This window comes from Dermacentor albipictus, chromosome 1 (assembly GCF_038994185.2).
Source record: "Dermacentor albipictus isolate Rhodes 1998 colony chromosome 1, USDA_Dalb.pri_finalv2, whole genome shotgun sequence".
Taxonomy (NCBI): domain Eukaryota; kingdom Metazoa; phylum Arthropoda; class Arachnida; order Ixodida; family Ixodidae; genus Dermacentor; species Dermacentor albipictus.
Window position 1 is genome coordinate 429,013,856 of NC_091821.1, and position 12,029 is coordinate 429,025,884.

Genomic DNA, 12,029 nt, shown 5'->3' on the forward strand with positions numbered 1-12,029 from the left:
ACTTTCTCGGCTGTGACCAAATCGAGCGAGGTCTTTAAAAAACGTATGAGCGTGCGAATAGCCGAATCTTCCGAATAACGAAGCCAATATTGTCTTATTCAATTCGATCTTCAATTGTATCGTCACTATTCGTAAATGCTAATATTTTTCGACCGAATATCTCAAACAGCCAACCGTGCGCTATAAAACATGAAATTGGACCAAATGTGGGACAAATTTAATCCCGGCAGCCATAGTAGACAAAGAACGCGAGAAATTACGTAGGGAAGCACGCTATAAGTTGTTTAGTGAGTCAGAGTGTTCCGGCTAACCACCATCACGTAAATTGTCATTACAGCGTACATATATATATACAGCACAAATGCGCGTGTCTGCCATTTCAGGCGAGTCCACGCGTGAAGGCTTTTCAACCGACACGCCGTCCTAACCCTCGGTGCTCTAAATGACCCTTTCCCTCCCGTCGCCGATCCCCATAGCTCCCATTCGAAAGACGCCCTTCGTTCGGCGGCGCCCCAAACACGACCGGCTCAAAGGGACGCCGATCTTCGCCAGGCGTCGTCACCGGGACCGGAACTGCCGTGTCTCCTGCTTGTTCGCGATCGTCGTCTGTTTCCTCCGCGTCGCCGGTTCCGACGATGCCGCTGGTGGTTCCGGCGCTCTCCGAGGCTCCGCCACCACGTGCCTTGGGACCTCGCGATGGTAGTGCGGTGGCACGTCTGCTCCCAAGCGGCAGCAGCGGTATTCCAGTGGCGCCGCGTTCGAGTTTGCGCGTCTCTGAGGCTACGGATGCCTTCGTCGCCGTCAACGCCGTTGCCTCGTACGTACACGGCTCGATTTGCGGTGGCCCGGTCGACAGGCTCCGGAAGACGTACACGAGCAGCCCAGCGATTCCGAAGACCACGACGCACATGCAGACGAACACGCATGCCGCGGCGCCCTCGGGGGCGTCTTCCTCGTGGTCCCCGACCGCCTGGACGCCGCCGGTTGCGATTCGCATGGAGGGCGGCCTCTGCTCATGGGGAACGGGCGCAGCAGAAGCCGGGTTGGGGACGCCCTCGGTTGTCGCAGCCACCGGCTTTCCGGCAAGCAGAGCTGAGAATCGTTAGAGGGGAAAGTGAAACTGAGCGTGATAACAAAGAATTGTCTTGTATAAATTGCTGCACATACAACGCTTCTCATAGAACCGGCTTGAGGGATCTAGCACCTCAGAAAATGCACAATGGAGTACAACGCGGTGGAGCGAACCGGATAAATTTTGGTCCACGGGGCTCGTTTAACGCACATTTAAATATACATGCACAAGCGTTCCTCTCATTCCATCTCCATAGGAATGCGGCAGCCACGGCCGGTGACCGAACCCGCCACATCGTGCACAGCAGCAGGACGCCATGTCTACAGTCTCCGCGGCGGATACGGTTTCTGAATCTGAACTGTTGAACGCGAAAGCTGCAGTGGAAGAGCACAAGAAGGTTCATAATTACAAAAGTTCAGTGGAAGAAGTTTTATCCGTGTTCAGACCCACGTGGGATAGGTTTAGTATTTTTCTATCAACTTCATACCAACGACTGCATGCGACAGCGGCACTGAAGAGAAGGATTCTTTAAGCTCTAGAAGGGAATTTATTTTCTATAGTACCAAAAATAGTCATTCTTACTAGGACATGACGCTTGGTATAAGCCAGAAAGTACGCAAGGCTGCCGCTGATGCCGTCTTGAAGTTCCCGCACCCAGCAACGAGCCATGACGTCATGGACTTTGACGTCCTCTGCTCGGGCATGCGCAGGCACCTTTATGTCGGAAAGCTAGGCTACGCTGCACTCAAGAAGGTCCGAAGACTGAACTGAACAAGTCTCAAGAACTTTTACAGCGCCCCGACAGCCCGAACGCGAGATACTGCTCTTAAAAATTCGCGACGTCACACTGAGGCAACCGCGCTGTTTCGGCTCGAAATTCAAAGTGTAAATGTTTGACCATTTTTTTCTCCTGGCAATCAACCTGTAACCACGAAATTAATCATAGATTTATGAGCGAATACTGTATCAGTCTATCACTCTCTCGCTCTAGTGCCGCTTTAACGTATACTTAATGGGTGCCAAGAGAAGGAATACGCAATCGGGGACGGCAGAATACTAGGTGGGGCGATGAAATGAGGAAATTAGCGGGCGCTAGTTGGAATACGTTGGCGCAGACAGGGGTAAGGGGAGAACGCAGGGAAACGCCTTCGTCCAGCAGTGGACATAAAAGATGATGATGATTATGGTGGTGGTGGTGGTGGCGGTGATGATGATGATGATGATGATGCATGACTTGTTGTTCAATTGGCACCCCATATTTACTCGTCTCTTCATTCACTCGCATCTTCAACCCTAAACTGGTCTAAACTGGCCTGACCTCTCACTGCGTCGAAAGTCATCTCGCCTTAATCTTTTTCACAAAATCTGTTACAGTAAGAACGACTTGAAGGACGTCCTCTTTTATCCACCTCATTATATATGTTCAAGTTCCCATCACCGCTTCACGGTGGGTCTGCCTTCTTGTCGCACAAAATTGTCTTATGACTCTTAGGTTCCTAGAACAAGCGTCGGGTGGAGTCGCCTTCCTTCTACAATCGAAAGCATAGCTGATGACCACCAGTTCAAGATCGCTTTACGAAATGCCTTGTAATATTTTGTTGTTAGCTGCACCTATTGCCATTTTTCCCACTCCTTTCTGTACTGCCTTCGGGCCCGGCAAGCAGCTTTAATTTATTTAGTTATTTATTTATTAACTAGTTAATGTATTTATTCATTAATTAGTTAATTAATTGATTAATGCCACAATTCCCGCTTTCTCTGCGCTACGATTTACGCCTAGATTTGTCGCTTCATTGCCACAGATATTCCCAAATTTCTGTAAATATCTTGCATTGTCCGCTAGTATATCACTACGCCGTCCGTATACATCAATCCGGGGACCTTCTATTGCACCATTTGTACATTACGCATGAAGGACAAATAAAACCCTAAATCACTGCTTTCCAGTGTTCTTTATATGCCCTTAACATAAAGCGTGAACAACAATGGAATCAGAGGACATCATTGCTTCAGTGCTTAGTGAATTTCGACCATTTCATTACATTTTCAGCCTTCCCATGCAATTTGAACTTGGTTGTCTCCATACCTGTATAGCCCTCGGCAGCTCCACGAAATTGTCACTTATGCATTTAAGCTTGCGAATATCCCATAAAAATTTCCTGTCTTCGCTTTCGTAGGCTCCCTTAATATCTAGAAATGCTATGCATAAAGGCCTATTCTGAGCTACTACTGAAATCTCTACGCACTGAGTTAGTACAAACATATTATCCTCTACGCGTCTGCCTAGTCCGAATCCATTCCCTAGTTCCCCCAGCCCATATTTTTTTTTTTCACCGACTCAGACAGTTCTCATTTTAGGACTTGCACTGTCATTCTACGTATCACCGACGTTACCGTGACTGGTCTCTACGAGCTCGCAACGACACGCAAATACTCGAAACGACGTTCATACGCAGCATTATGCTGCGTATGAATGTAAACAAATAAATGATAAATAAATAAATAAGTAAATAAATAATGGCATTTTCTCTCACTCGTTACCGCTGCTGCTAGGCCTCGCTGTCTCAGCGTAGGCGACAACGCGCACTCACCTGTTTTCTCACCAGTATGGGGAAGTGCGCCGCTCCGCTGAACGCTTCGAGTCGTGAACGCCGCTCTGCGTTGGTCCGGCGTCCCCGTCGTCCGAGGCACGTCGCCATGCTGCCGCTTAATGTGGCGCCGGTTCTTGCTTGCGGCCGCCAATGTGGGAACCGAGGCGCGTCTCCCGGCCGCGTTCCCTCGTCCGGCCGCCTGCTCGTGCGTGAGGGCAGTGAAAAAAAAAATGGCTGTGGCTTAGGTAAGGTTAAGCCCAGGATGCGAAGCATACTAGCCTTTATTTTAGTTGTTGAACCACTGTTTAGCCTGGTGAACTGCTGTTGCTTGGCTATATTTGGTTCGGCTAGACGAAGAAACAACTCATGCATTACTTCTTCGCCTTCAAGAGTGGAACGCGACAGCGTTCCCGTCGACCCGCCAAGGGGTGTAAGACAATGGGCTACAGGGCAGCGACTACGCGCCCCGCATTGGACGCGGTGAGCGTCGAGCAAAGCAGCGTTCGGCGCGGCAACGAAATGTGCGCCTGAGCAAGAGACGCACGCCTTAGAAACAGCGCGTTTCTAAGGCAACACCGCATTCACTAGAGGCGCTTTTGTACCGCTTTGAAGCGTTGTACTCGTGGCTCAGTGGTAGCGTCTCCGTCCCACACTCCGGAGACCCTGGTTCGATTCCCACCCAGCCCGTCTTGCAAGAGTTGAGCCAAAGCCACTTCTCCTCTGTCGTGACGTCACGGTGTCACGTGATTTCATGGTCACCGCCGCGCCTGAGGAGCTGGGTTGAGCCCTCGTTCTCCTCTGTCGTGACGTCACGGTGTCACGTGATTTCATGGTCACCGCCGCGCCTGAGGAGCTGGGTTGAGCCCTCGTAATATGCTTCGCATAAAACACAGTGCTGGCGTGAGGGACCTTGGGTCTGTCGGGTTGCTGTCCCGCCCTGGCATTCTCAGGCACCGCCATCTTCTTCTAATTCGTGGCGATGACGATGGAGCCACTTACGAACGGGAAACCATTGTTGGTTCGTGAGGTGGAAAATCCAGCGTTGGCGTGACCACACGATGGTCCCAAAAGGCTGCGAACCCCTAGATCTTTGGCAGGAGTCGAAGCCGCGACCTTCGGTGTTAATTAAGGCGAATTCGGTCACCGTTTATTAAGGTAGAACATATTAAGGCACTCGAGCCCACAACCACTGGTGCGAGTCGAACCTTCGACTTTTATGCGAAGCATATTACGAGAGCTCAACCCAGCTCCTCAGGCGTGGCGGTGTCGCCATGAAATCACGTGACACCGTGACGTCACGACAGAGGAGAAGTGGCTTTGGCTCAACTCTTGCAAGACGGGCTGGGTGGGAATCGAACCAGGGTCTCCGGAGTGTGGGACGGAGACGCTACCACTGAGCCACGAGTACGATGCTTCAAAGCGGTACAAAAGCGCCTCTAGTGAATGCGGTGTTGCCTTAGAAACGAGCTGTTTCTAAGGCGTGCGTCTCTTGCTCAGGCGCACATTTCGTTGCCGCGCCGAACGCTCCTTTGCTCGACGCTCACCGCGTCCAATGCGGGGCGCGTAGTCGCTGCCCTGTAGTCCATTGTCCTACACCCCTTGGCGGGTCGACGGGAACGCTGTCGCGTTCCACTCTTGAAGGCGAAGCAGTAATGCATGAGTTGTTTCTTCGTCTAGCCGAACCAAATATAGCCAAGCAACAGCAGTTCACCAGGCTAAACATTGGTTCAACAACTAAAATAAAGGCTAGTATGCTTCGCATCCTGGGCTTAACCTTACCTAAGCCACAGCCATTTTTTGTGGGAGTAGAACCCATGACTTTTGGCGTTAATAAAGGCACAAATAATTAAGGCATTCGAAACCACGACCTTTGTTGGAAGTCGTACCTTCGACCTTTGGTGGGATTTGAACCCACGGATTTTGGTGTCATTTAGGGCGAAGTTAAAACGACTGAACGATCACAGGCGTCGCGCGTTGGTCGCAATGCTTTCGCCTTCATCCACGTAGGGATAACAAGTGCCCCTGCAATTTCTTTTACCCATGAAATGCTTTTAGCCCCCGTTGGCTGCGACCTTCAAGAGACCTTGAGCCAAATGCCAGAGCCCTTATCCGGACACTCCAACGATTACATTTGGGCAAGTTACGCGAACAAAACGAGATCATCCGGGCAACCAGTCAAGACCACACTACATACGCTAGTTACTTTCCAAAACAAGCTACATAAAATATTGCTTCCGAGTTCTTCCAAATGTTCATTCACAATATCACTCAAGCTGTAACTTCTTCTGTAACTTCTAGTACGATGAAGTTTTATTTGTCATTTCTAATTGCGACGCTCACAAGGTAGATTTCATTATACACAATGTTGCCATCATTTCGCGCTGAGACAGAGTTGACTGTGCTCTTCTCAACGCCAGGTTTCTGTGAAGTCCGCGGTGCGTTTGGCGCGCCGGCAGCGCCGGTAGCGCCGTGAATGGCCGTTTGACCGAGACGATACTTGCAATGAGGTTCTGTCTGTGGCAGGGAACTACTGCGTCCATCTGGACTAGTGCACAGTATGGCGCTGGGCTGTGTGACGTGGTGGCTAGTACCAAAATTGTGGCTAGTAACATCTCCAACCAATCTGCTTTTTCGGTAGTCATCTAATGCTTACATCTACTCTCGATTGCGGGAGAGTCAGCAATTCTTTAAGGCCCTCACTCTGGTGAGGGTGCTCGTCATAATAGTCTACACACTATTTTCACTGGCCCCCTCACTACATAGTTGGTAAATTTACGGGGCCCCAGTTTCTGCAATTACATGTTATGTGCAAAGAGTTGTGCTAGTCAGTGGATCGAGAGGGGGGAGGGGACATCTCAGTGGGTCGCACATTAGCTACGTAACTACAAATGATGTCCTGTGTGCTGTCCTTGGTATCGTTGTTTGTTGGCGTCTTACAATATGACTTTATATATATATATATATATATATATATATATATATATATATATATATATATATATATATATATATATATATATATATATATAGAGAGAGAGAGAGAGAGAGAGGTCTCGCTGCATTGCGTCAATGCCAAACGCATTACCGTCGACTACAAAGTGAGCACGGCTCTAACGATGCTTCGCAGGGCGGACGACACACTACCCCTTTCCAGTACACCATATCCATAGATAACCAACATGCTCGAAATCTAAATTACGAACGTAAAAAGTGTGCTTGATACATATAATATGAGATCGACTGAAATCTTGAATAGTTTCCTTGAGCTTCAACCACAACACAGTTGCCAATCCAAAACACATGCTGTAGCGCTTTATTGTCCAAGTTTTGTCCGGAATTTTTTACTTCACGTTCACCAATGCTGCATGCGAACCAAGTTTTCTCGTTACCCGTCCGACATTATTACATTATATCCGGCTCACACTATTTTCACCTTATTGCAGCGAAGCTGTATATGGCTAGATTCTGGTGAAAGATGTGTCCGTGGGCAAGAACCGTGTAGATCGAGAATTTCTCCCCTTGTACGTTGGCCGATGTCGAAAATAGTGCAATACCAGACCCAAGGTTACTAGACTAGCTTCAGTGTTAAAACTCGGTGCCGTTGCGCGGAACCGCCAGCTGCCCGCGCCTTTGTGGCGCTGCAGTCGCGCCCGGCTCCACTTCCTCACTAGCCGGCTACGCGGGCGGGCCGGACTAAGCACGCGGTGCAGCGTTTGTGCATTCTGTGGTTCGTTGTTGACAGCGAATTTCAGCAAGCATGTCATCCGTGGAACCGTAGCCTTCGCCGAGTTTCTTAAGAATATCAGCAGACGATGCCGAAGTGCTGCGTGCCTGGCTGCATAGGCCGCTATCGGAACGATGTACCAGAAACACCGATATTTGGCACATACATTCATTCAGAACAGGTTACGGAAAACATATGCTCAGAAACACTCTTCCACATCTCTTAAACCTGTGCCAACATTACAATTTAAACCTCCAACGCACCCGGTCAAAAGATTTGCGTCATTTTGTTTCACTTATAAGTGAAAGGGCGGCACTTTCTGTTTGAAATGTACGACATGATATTATGCACATCACTATGTTTTTTGGAATTGTACATTTTTGTAAAAATTGACATTTGTGATGTTCCTTTTTGTCTGTACTCATATGCTTGTACTGTTTGCCTTTTTTTTTCTAAACATCATGTTTTGTATCGGGGAGCTGGATATGTAACTTTTTCTCTCCCCCTCCCACATCCTTGGGATGGAAAATAAAGGCATTATTATTATTATTATTATTATTATTATTATTATTATTATTATTATTGTTGTTGTTGTTGTTATTATTATTATGTCGACAGTGCGGCGCACCACTTTTTCTGTGCTCTCAGCAATGCGACGCTTCGCTCGGCGTGGAACAGAGCGATTCCTAGTGCCGACCGCGAACTTTCTGCGAAATCCACGGCACGTGCTCGTGCCACTGCTCCCGCGTTCGTCGTCATCTTCCACAGCTGGCTGCGCGGCCGTTCATCTTTCCACCGTAGAATTTCACTTCACTTCTGTCGTCGTAATGGGGAGGCCGCGTTTACGGGGGTATGAGCCATTGCTTAAGGGAGTACGAGCCACTCATGGTCTTACGTAACAGAACGATTTAATTTTGAAGAAATAATTTCGAAGAATCGCAAGCGGCAAATCGCAGACGAAGGCTGCTAACCACGCCGCCGAGCAAACTCGAGACATCGAACGCAAGCGACAACTGCGGACATAACGTCAGTAACGTCGTTCTCTCCGTCGCAGCCGATTGTGTGTGTAACCTCATGGCTGAAAAATACTTCAATGAACCCGCGGGATTAACCCAGTGATAAACACAGGGGCCGCACATTTCAGCTCCGCTGATTAAGCATCTTCCCGGAATGAAAAATCCAACTTATTTATTTATTTATTTATTTATTTATTTATTTATTTATTTATTTATTTATTTATTTATTTATTTATTTGTGGCTTGTGTGCACCAAGACCGACCTCATCTTTCTTTTTGCAGCGCTTCTTTGGCGTGGTGAGAAGCTTCGGTGGGGATGAGGATCATCCTACAATCACGCACTTTGGCCAGATATTCAGGCTCGTGAGCCTAAACTGCGCGAAATGTTAAGACGACAGGAAGAAACACGACATTTAGAAACGCAGCTTCTGCGCTTCGCTGTATGCGTTTCTTCTTTTCGTACAGTTTACCCTTCTTTCAGTATTAACGAACTGTCGCGATAAATCTTCTTGCTGTAGGTGAATACCGCTTTCTCATGGTATCACTAATTTGGACAAGGGAAAACGCCAGCGAGCGAGAAACACGCGCAAACTGCCTATCCGCACGAGCTCAAGGCTGCGCCGAGGCGTCTGCAGTAGAGCCCGATGGAACAGCGTTGCCACCTGGCGGCTGTCACAGAAGTGGCGACAGCGGCTGTAAGCGCGCGGGCGGGGAGTTTTACAACTGAAGCTAGTCTAGTAACGTTGACCAGACCGACCCGCGCTGGACGTGAAACAGTCTTTAAGCACACCACCAACTTGTAAAAGTAATTTTAATATCTTAGACCCAAATACAACCCATATCATATATTAAGCTGATAAGAACAGATACTACACCTTGACACGCGACGGCCATGTCTGCGTTGGCACCGCCCTCTCTTTGTCGGCGTTCCAGGTGCTTGCGTATCTTCTTTCCTTTCCTTCCGTTATACCGTGGTGGTGGTCCCGTAAGCATGCCGCCCGCTACGACCGCGAGACGGAAGGAAATTCCAACAGTCCATGTGGTCCCGATCCCGCAAACCTGGGACGTTTCACCGGAGCAACGCCAGCTTTCGGAGGAAGTTTGTGTGGGACTAACTTTCTGTGGCCTGTGTTCTGTGTGACCGCTTTTGGTTTCCTTGTCACCTCACAACTATTACTGCACTGCGGGACGTCGACCTACAGATGATCGCCTTGGCAACGGTGAATGAGTGTGCCCTCGGAGTGCCGTTAGGCGCGTGTCTGTTCCATGTGGTGGGATTCGTTAGTAAAAGGTGTCATCCCGCGTTTTGCAACAATACATGGGTATGTGTACCCTACGGCGCATCATCATCTTCCGAGAGAGAGAGAGAGAGAGAACATTTATTTCTAATGTGGTGGGGCGACTTCCTCGTAGGGTGTAGCCCTTAGTTCGGGGCTCCATCGGCTCGCGCCACTCCACGTGCCCTTCGGACCAGCCGTCGCTGCTCTTGCGGGTCTAAGCTGGTCAGCGCAGTCTCCCAGAAACAAGGTGAAGTTAAAGGAATAGGGGAGTAACCCGGAGGGTTTGGGCACTCCCAGGTGGAATGATATACTGTGGGCTTTGCTCCACAGTACGGGCAGTATGAGGGATATTGTGTGGGGTGGAAAAGGTGAAAATAAAACATACAAGGAAATGATTTAGTTTGAAGCAGTCGCCACGCGACATCTTCTTGGTTATGTGGATTATTTGGTGGGGGGAAGTATCTCCTGCCATCTCTGTAATGTTGTAGAGTTCCAGTGTAGTTCAGTGGTTCTGTCGGTGAGTCGTCTGGGTTGGACAGCTCTTCCAATGGCAGCCGGTCAGCGAGCTCTCGGACTACAGTATTAGCGCGTTCATTACCAGGTGTTCAGATGACACGCACCCTGTGTAACGCTGTCGAGTACAATGATGTAAAGATTCAATTTGTGTAGGGTATTACCATCCCTTGTGCCAAAGTCCTGTTTGTGATCTGTGAATCAGTGACCATTGTGATGGGTCCATCCGGTGCCGGTATCGTTGAAGCGTGTAGAATGGCGAGGGTGATAGTAGCCTTTTCCGCCCTGCCACTGTTCAGACTGTTGAACGTGGCCGAAGCCCTCAGGATGCCTCTATCTAGTACGACTAGACACAGGGCGCGTATCTTTAGGTACTGGGCCAGGCCGTTGTATAAGAGCGGTGTCCGATGCGTAATCGCAAAAGAGCCGAACCAGGGCTTGTGCCCTTGCCTGTCTTCAGCCTTCATGACAGTCGGGGTGAATATTCCGGGGAATTCGGGCTACGTGAATTCTGTTTTCAATGCTAAGTGCAAGATGTGTGCGGTCTTCCGAGGCTCAATATCGTGAAGGAGCGACTAGTCGTGCCTCATCTTCCATTTATGTGCATACGGCGTTTGACGCACGGCAACGGTCAGCTCGCCATTAAAGGGCCCACATACACAGCCTCGCTGGTCAGCCATCTTCACAGAGTGGAATGGCACTGAATTTTTATTTCTTAATAATTTTTATTTGTTAAGAGATGGCAAAAATGAGTCACCGAGAAATAACTGAAGTTCAGTGTTGATGGCAACATACTTAGCTTTGTTGTGATCCCGAATTTTTTATACTAAAATTCAGTAAACAACATGGGTATCGGGAGCTTAAGCTTAAGCAACATACGGTCACTAAAACCGTCACAAATTAACACAGGACCCACGATTTCAGGTGCAGTAGTTAGTGCCAAATCTAAAATATTATTGTCACGGTGAGTTGATTAATTACCTGAAAAAGCTTTAAGTCCGAGGTTAATTCACTGAAATCGGTTGTGTGCTTGCACGATTATGACAAGCATGGCCAATTGATTTGGGGAAAATTGAAATCGCCAAGAAGATAAACATAACTAGTTGAACATTTCTACATGGCAGTAACAATAATTTCGCGTATTTTATCAACAAATGGAAGCGACATTTCAGGGGGGCGGTAGCAGACACCAACTAATATGTTTCCACATATGGTTTGACAGGCAGCCAAGATAACGTTTAGCGATCACGAGGTGTGAACTTCATAAGAAGAAATCCTTTTATTTATTGCAAGCAAGACATCACCGCCCCTTTTATCATTGCGGTCATGCCGACAAATGCTGAATATGTCATTTTCTATAAAAATTTCACCGTGTGAAACATCGTTTTGCAGCCATGTTTCTGTTAGGGCTAGAATGTCGTGATTGCTATTTTCTATAAAGGAACAGAATATATCGCGATTAATTAGTATGCTACGTAAGTTAGTGTACGATATTCTGAGGAAGCGACACGAGGCTGTATAAAGGGGTAGTTCAGGGACCCGTGCACCCATAGATTTTTTTTTAGCTATCTGCTACATAATACGACGGTGCCTCTATCAACATGGTACATGTATTCCTTGTTCTTAATGTGCATTTTGTCAAGTGAAAGTTTGCATGATTTGTCCTGTGCCCTTGCATATTCTAGCAGTTTTTTCTTGCTAAGCGAGTGCTTGGCGCGAAATCCTCGCGAACGCATAAGCGGGGGCCTTTTAGCTTCCTTGCAGAAGCCAAACTGCTGTAGTTGTCTTTAAATGTGACATGCTTTGCGATTATTGGCCAGCATTTGTCATGAG

The 12,029-nt window shown here is 48.2% G+C and overlaps 1 protein-coding gene and 1 pseudogene across 2 annotated transcripts in view; both read right to left on the minus strand.

Moving 5' to 3' along the window:
• Positions 1-200: 200 nt before the first annotated feature.
• The window catches only part of LOC135897556 (uncharacterized), a 57,892-nt gene continuing 46,063 nt past the window's right edge, over positions 201-12,029 (minus strand). The window contains exons 1-2 of one of the 2 annotated variants that reach the window (XR_010563083.1): positions 3,664-3,759; positions 201-1,092 (exon numbers count right to left, since the gene is read on the minus strand). Coding sequence is in view for 1 of the 2 variants with exons in the window: in XM_065426215.1 (XP_065282287.1) it covers positions 407-1,092 (686 nt within the window). In the remaining variant the exon portion in view is untranslated. Of the gene's footprint in view, positions 1,093-3,663; positions 3,760-12,029 lie in introns of those variants that run through there. The other variant, XM_065426215.1, reaches the window with a different exon arrangement.
• Positions 9,122-9,297, minus strand: LOC135897807 (U2 spliceosomal RNA; annotated as a pseudogene).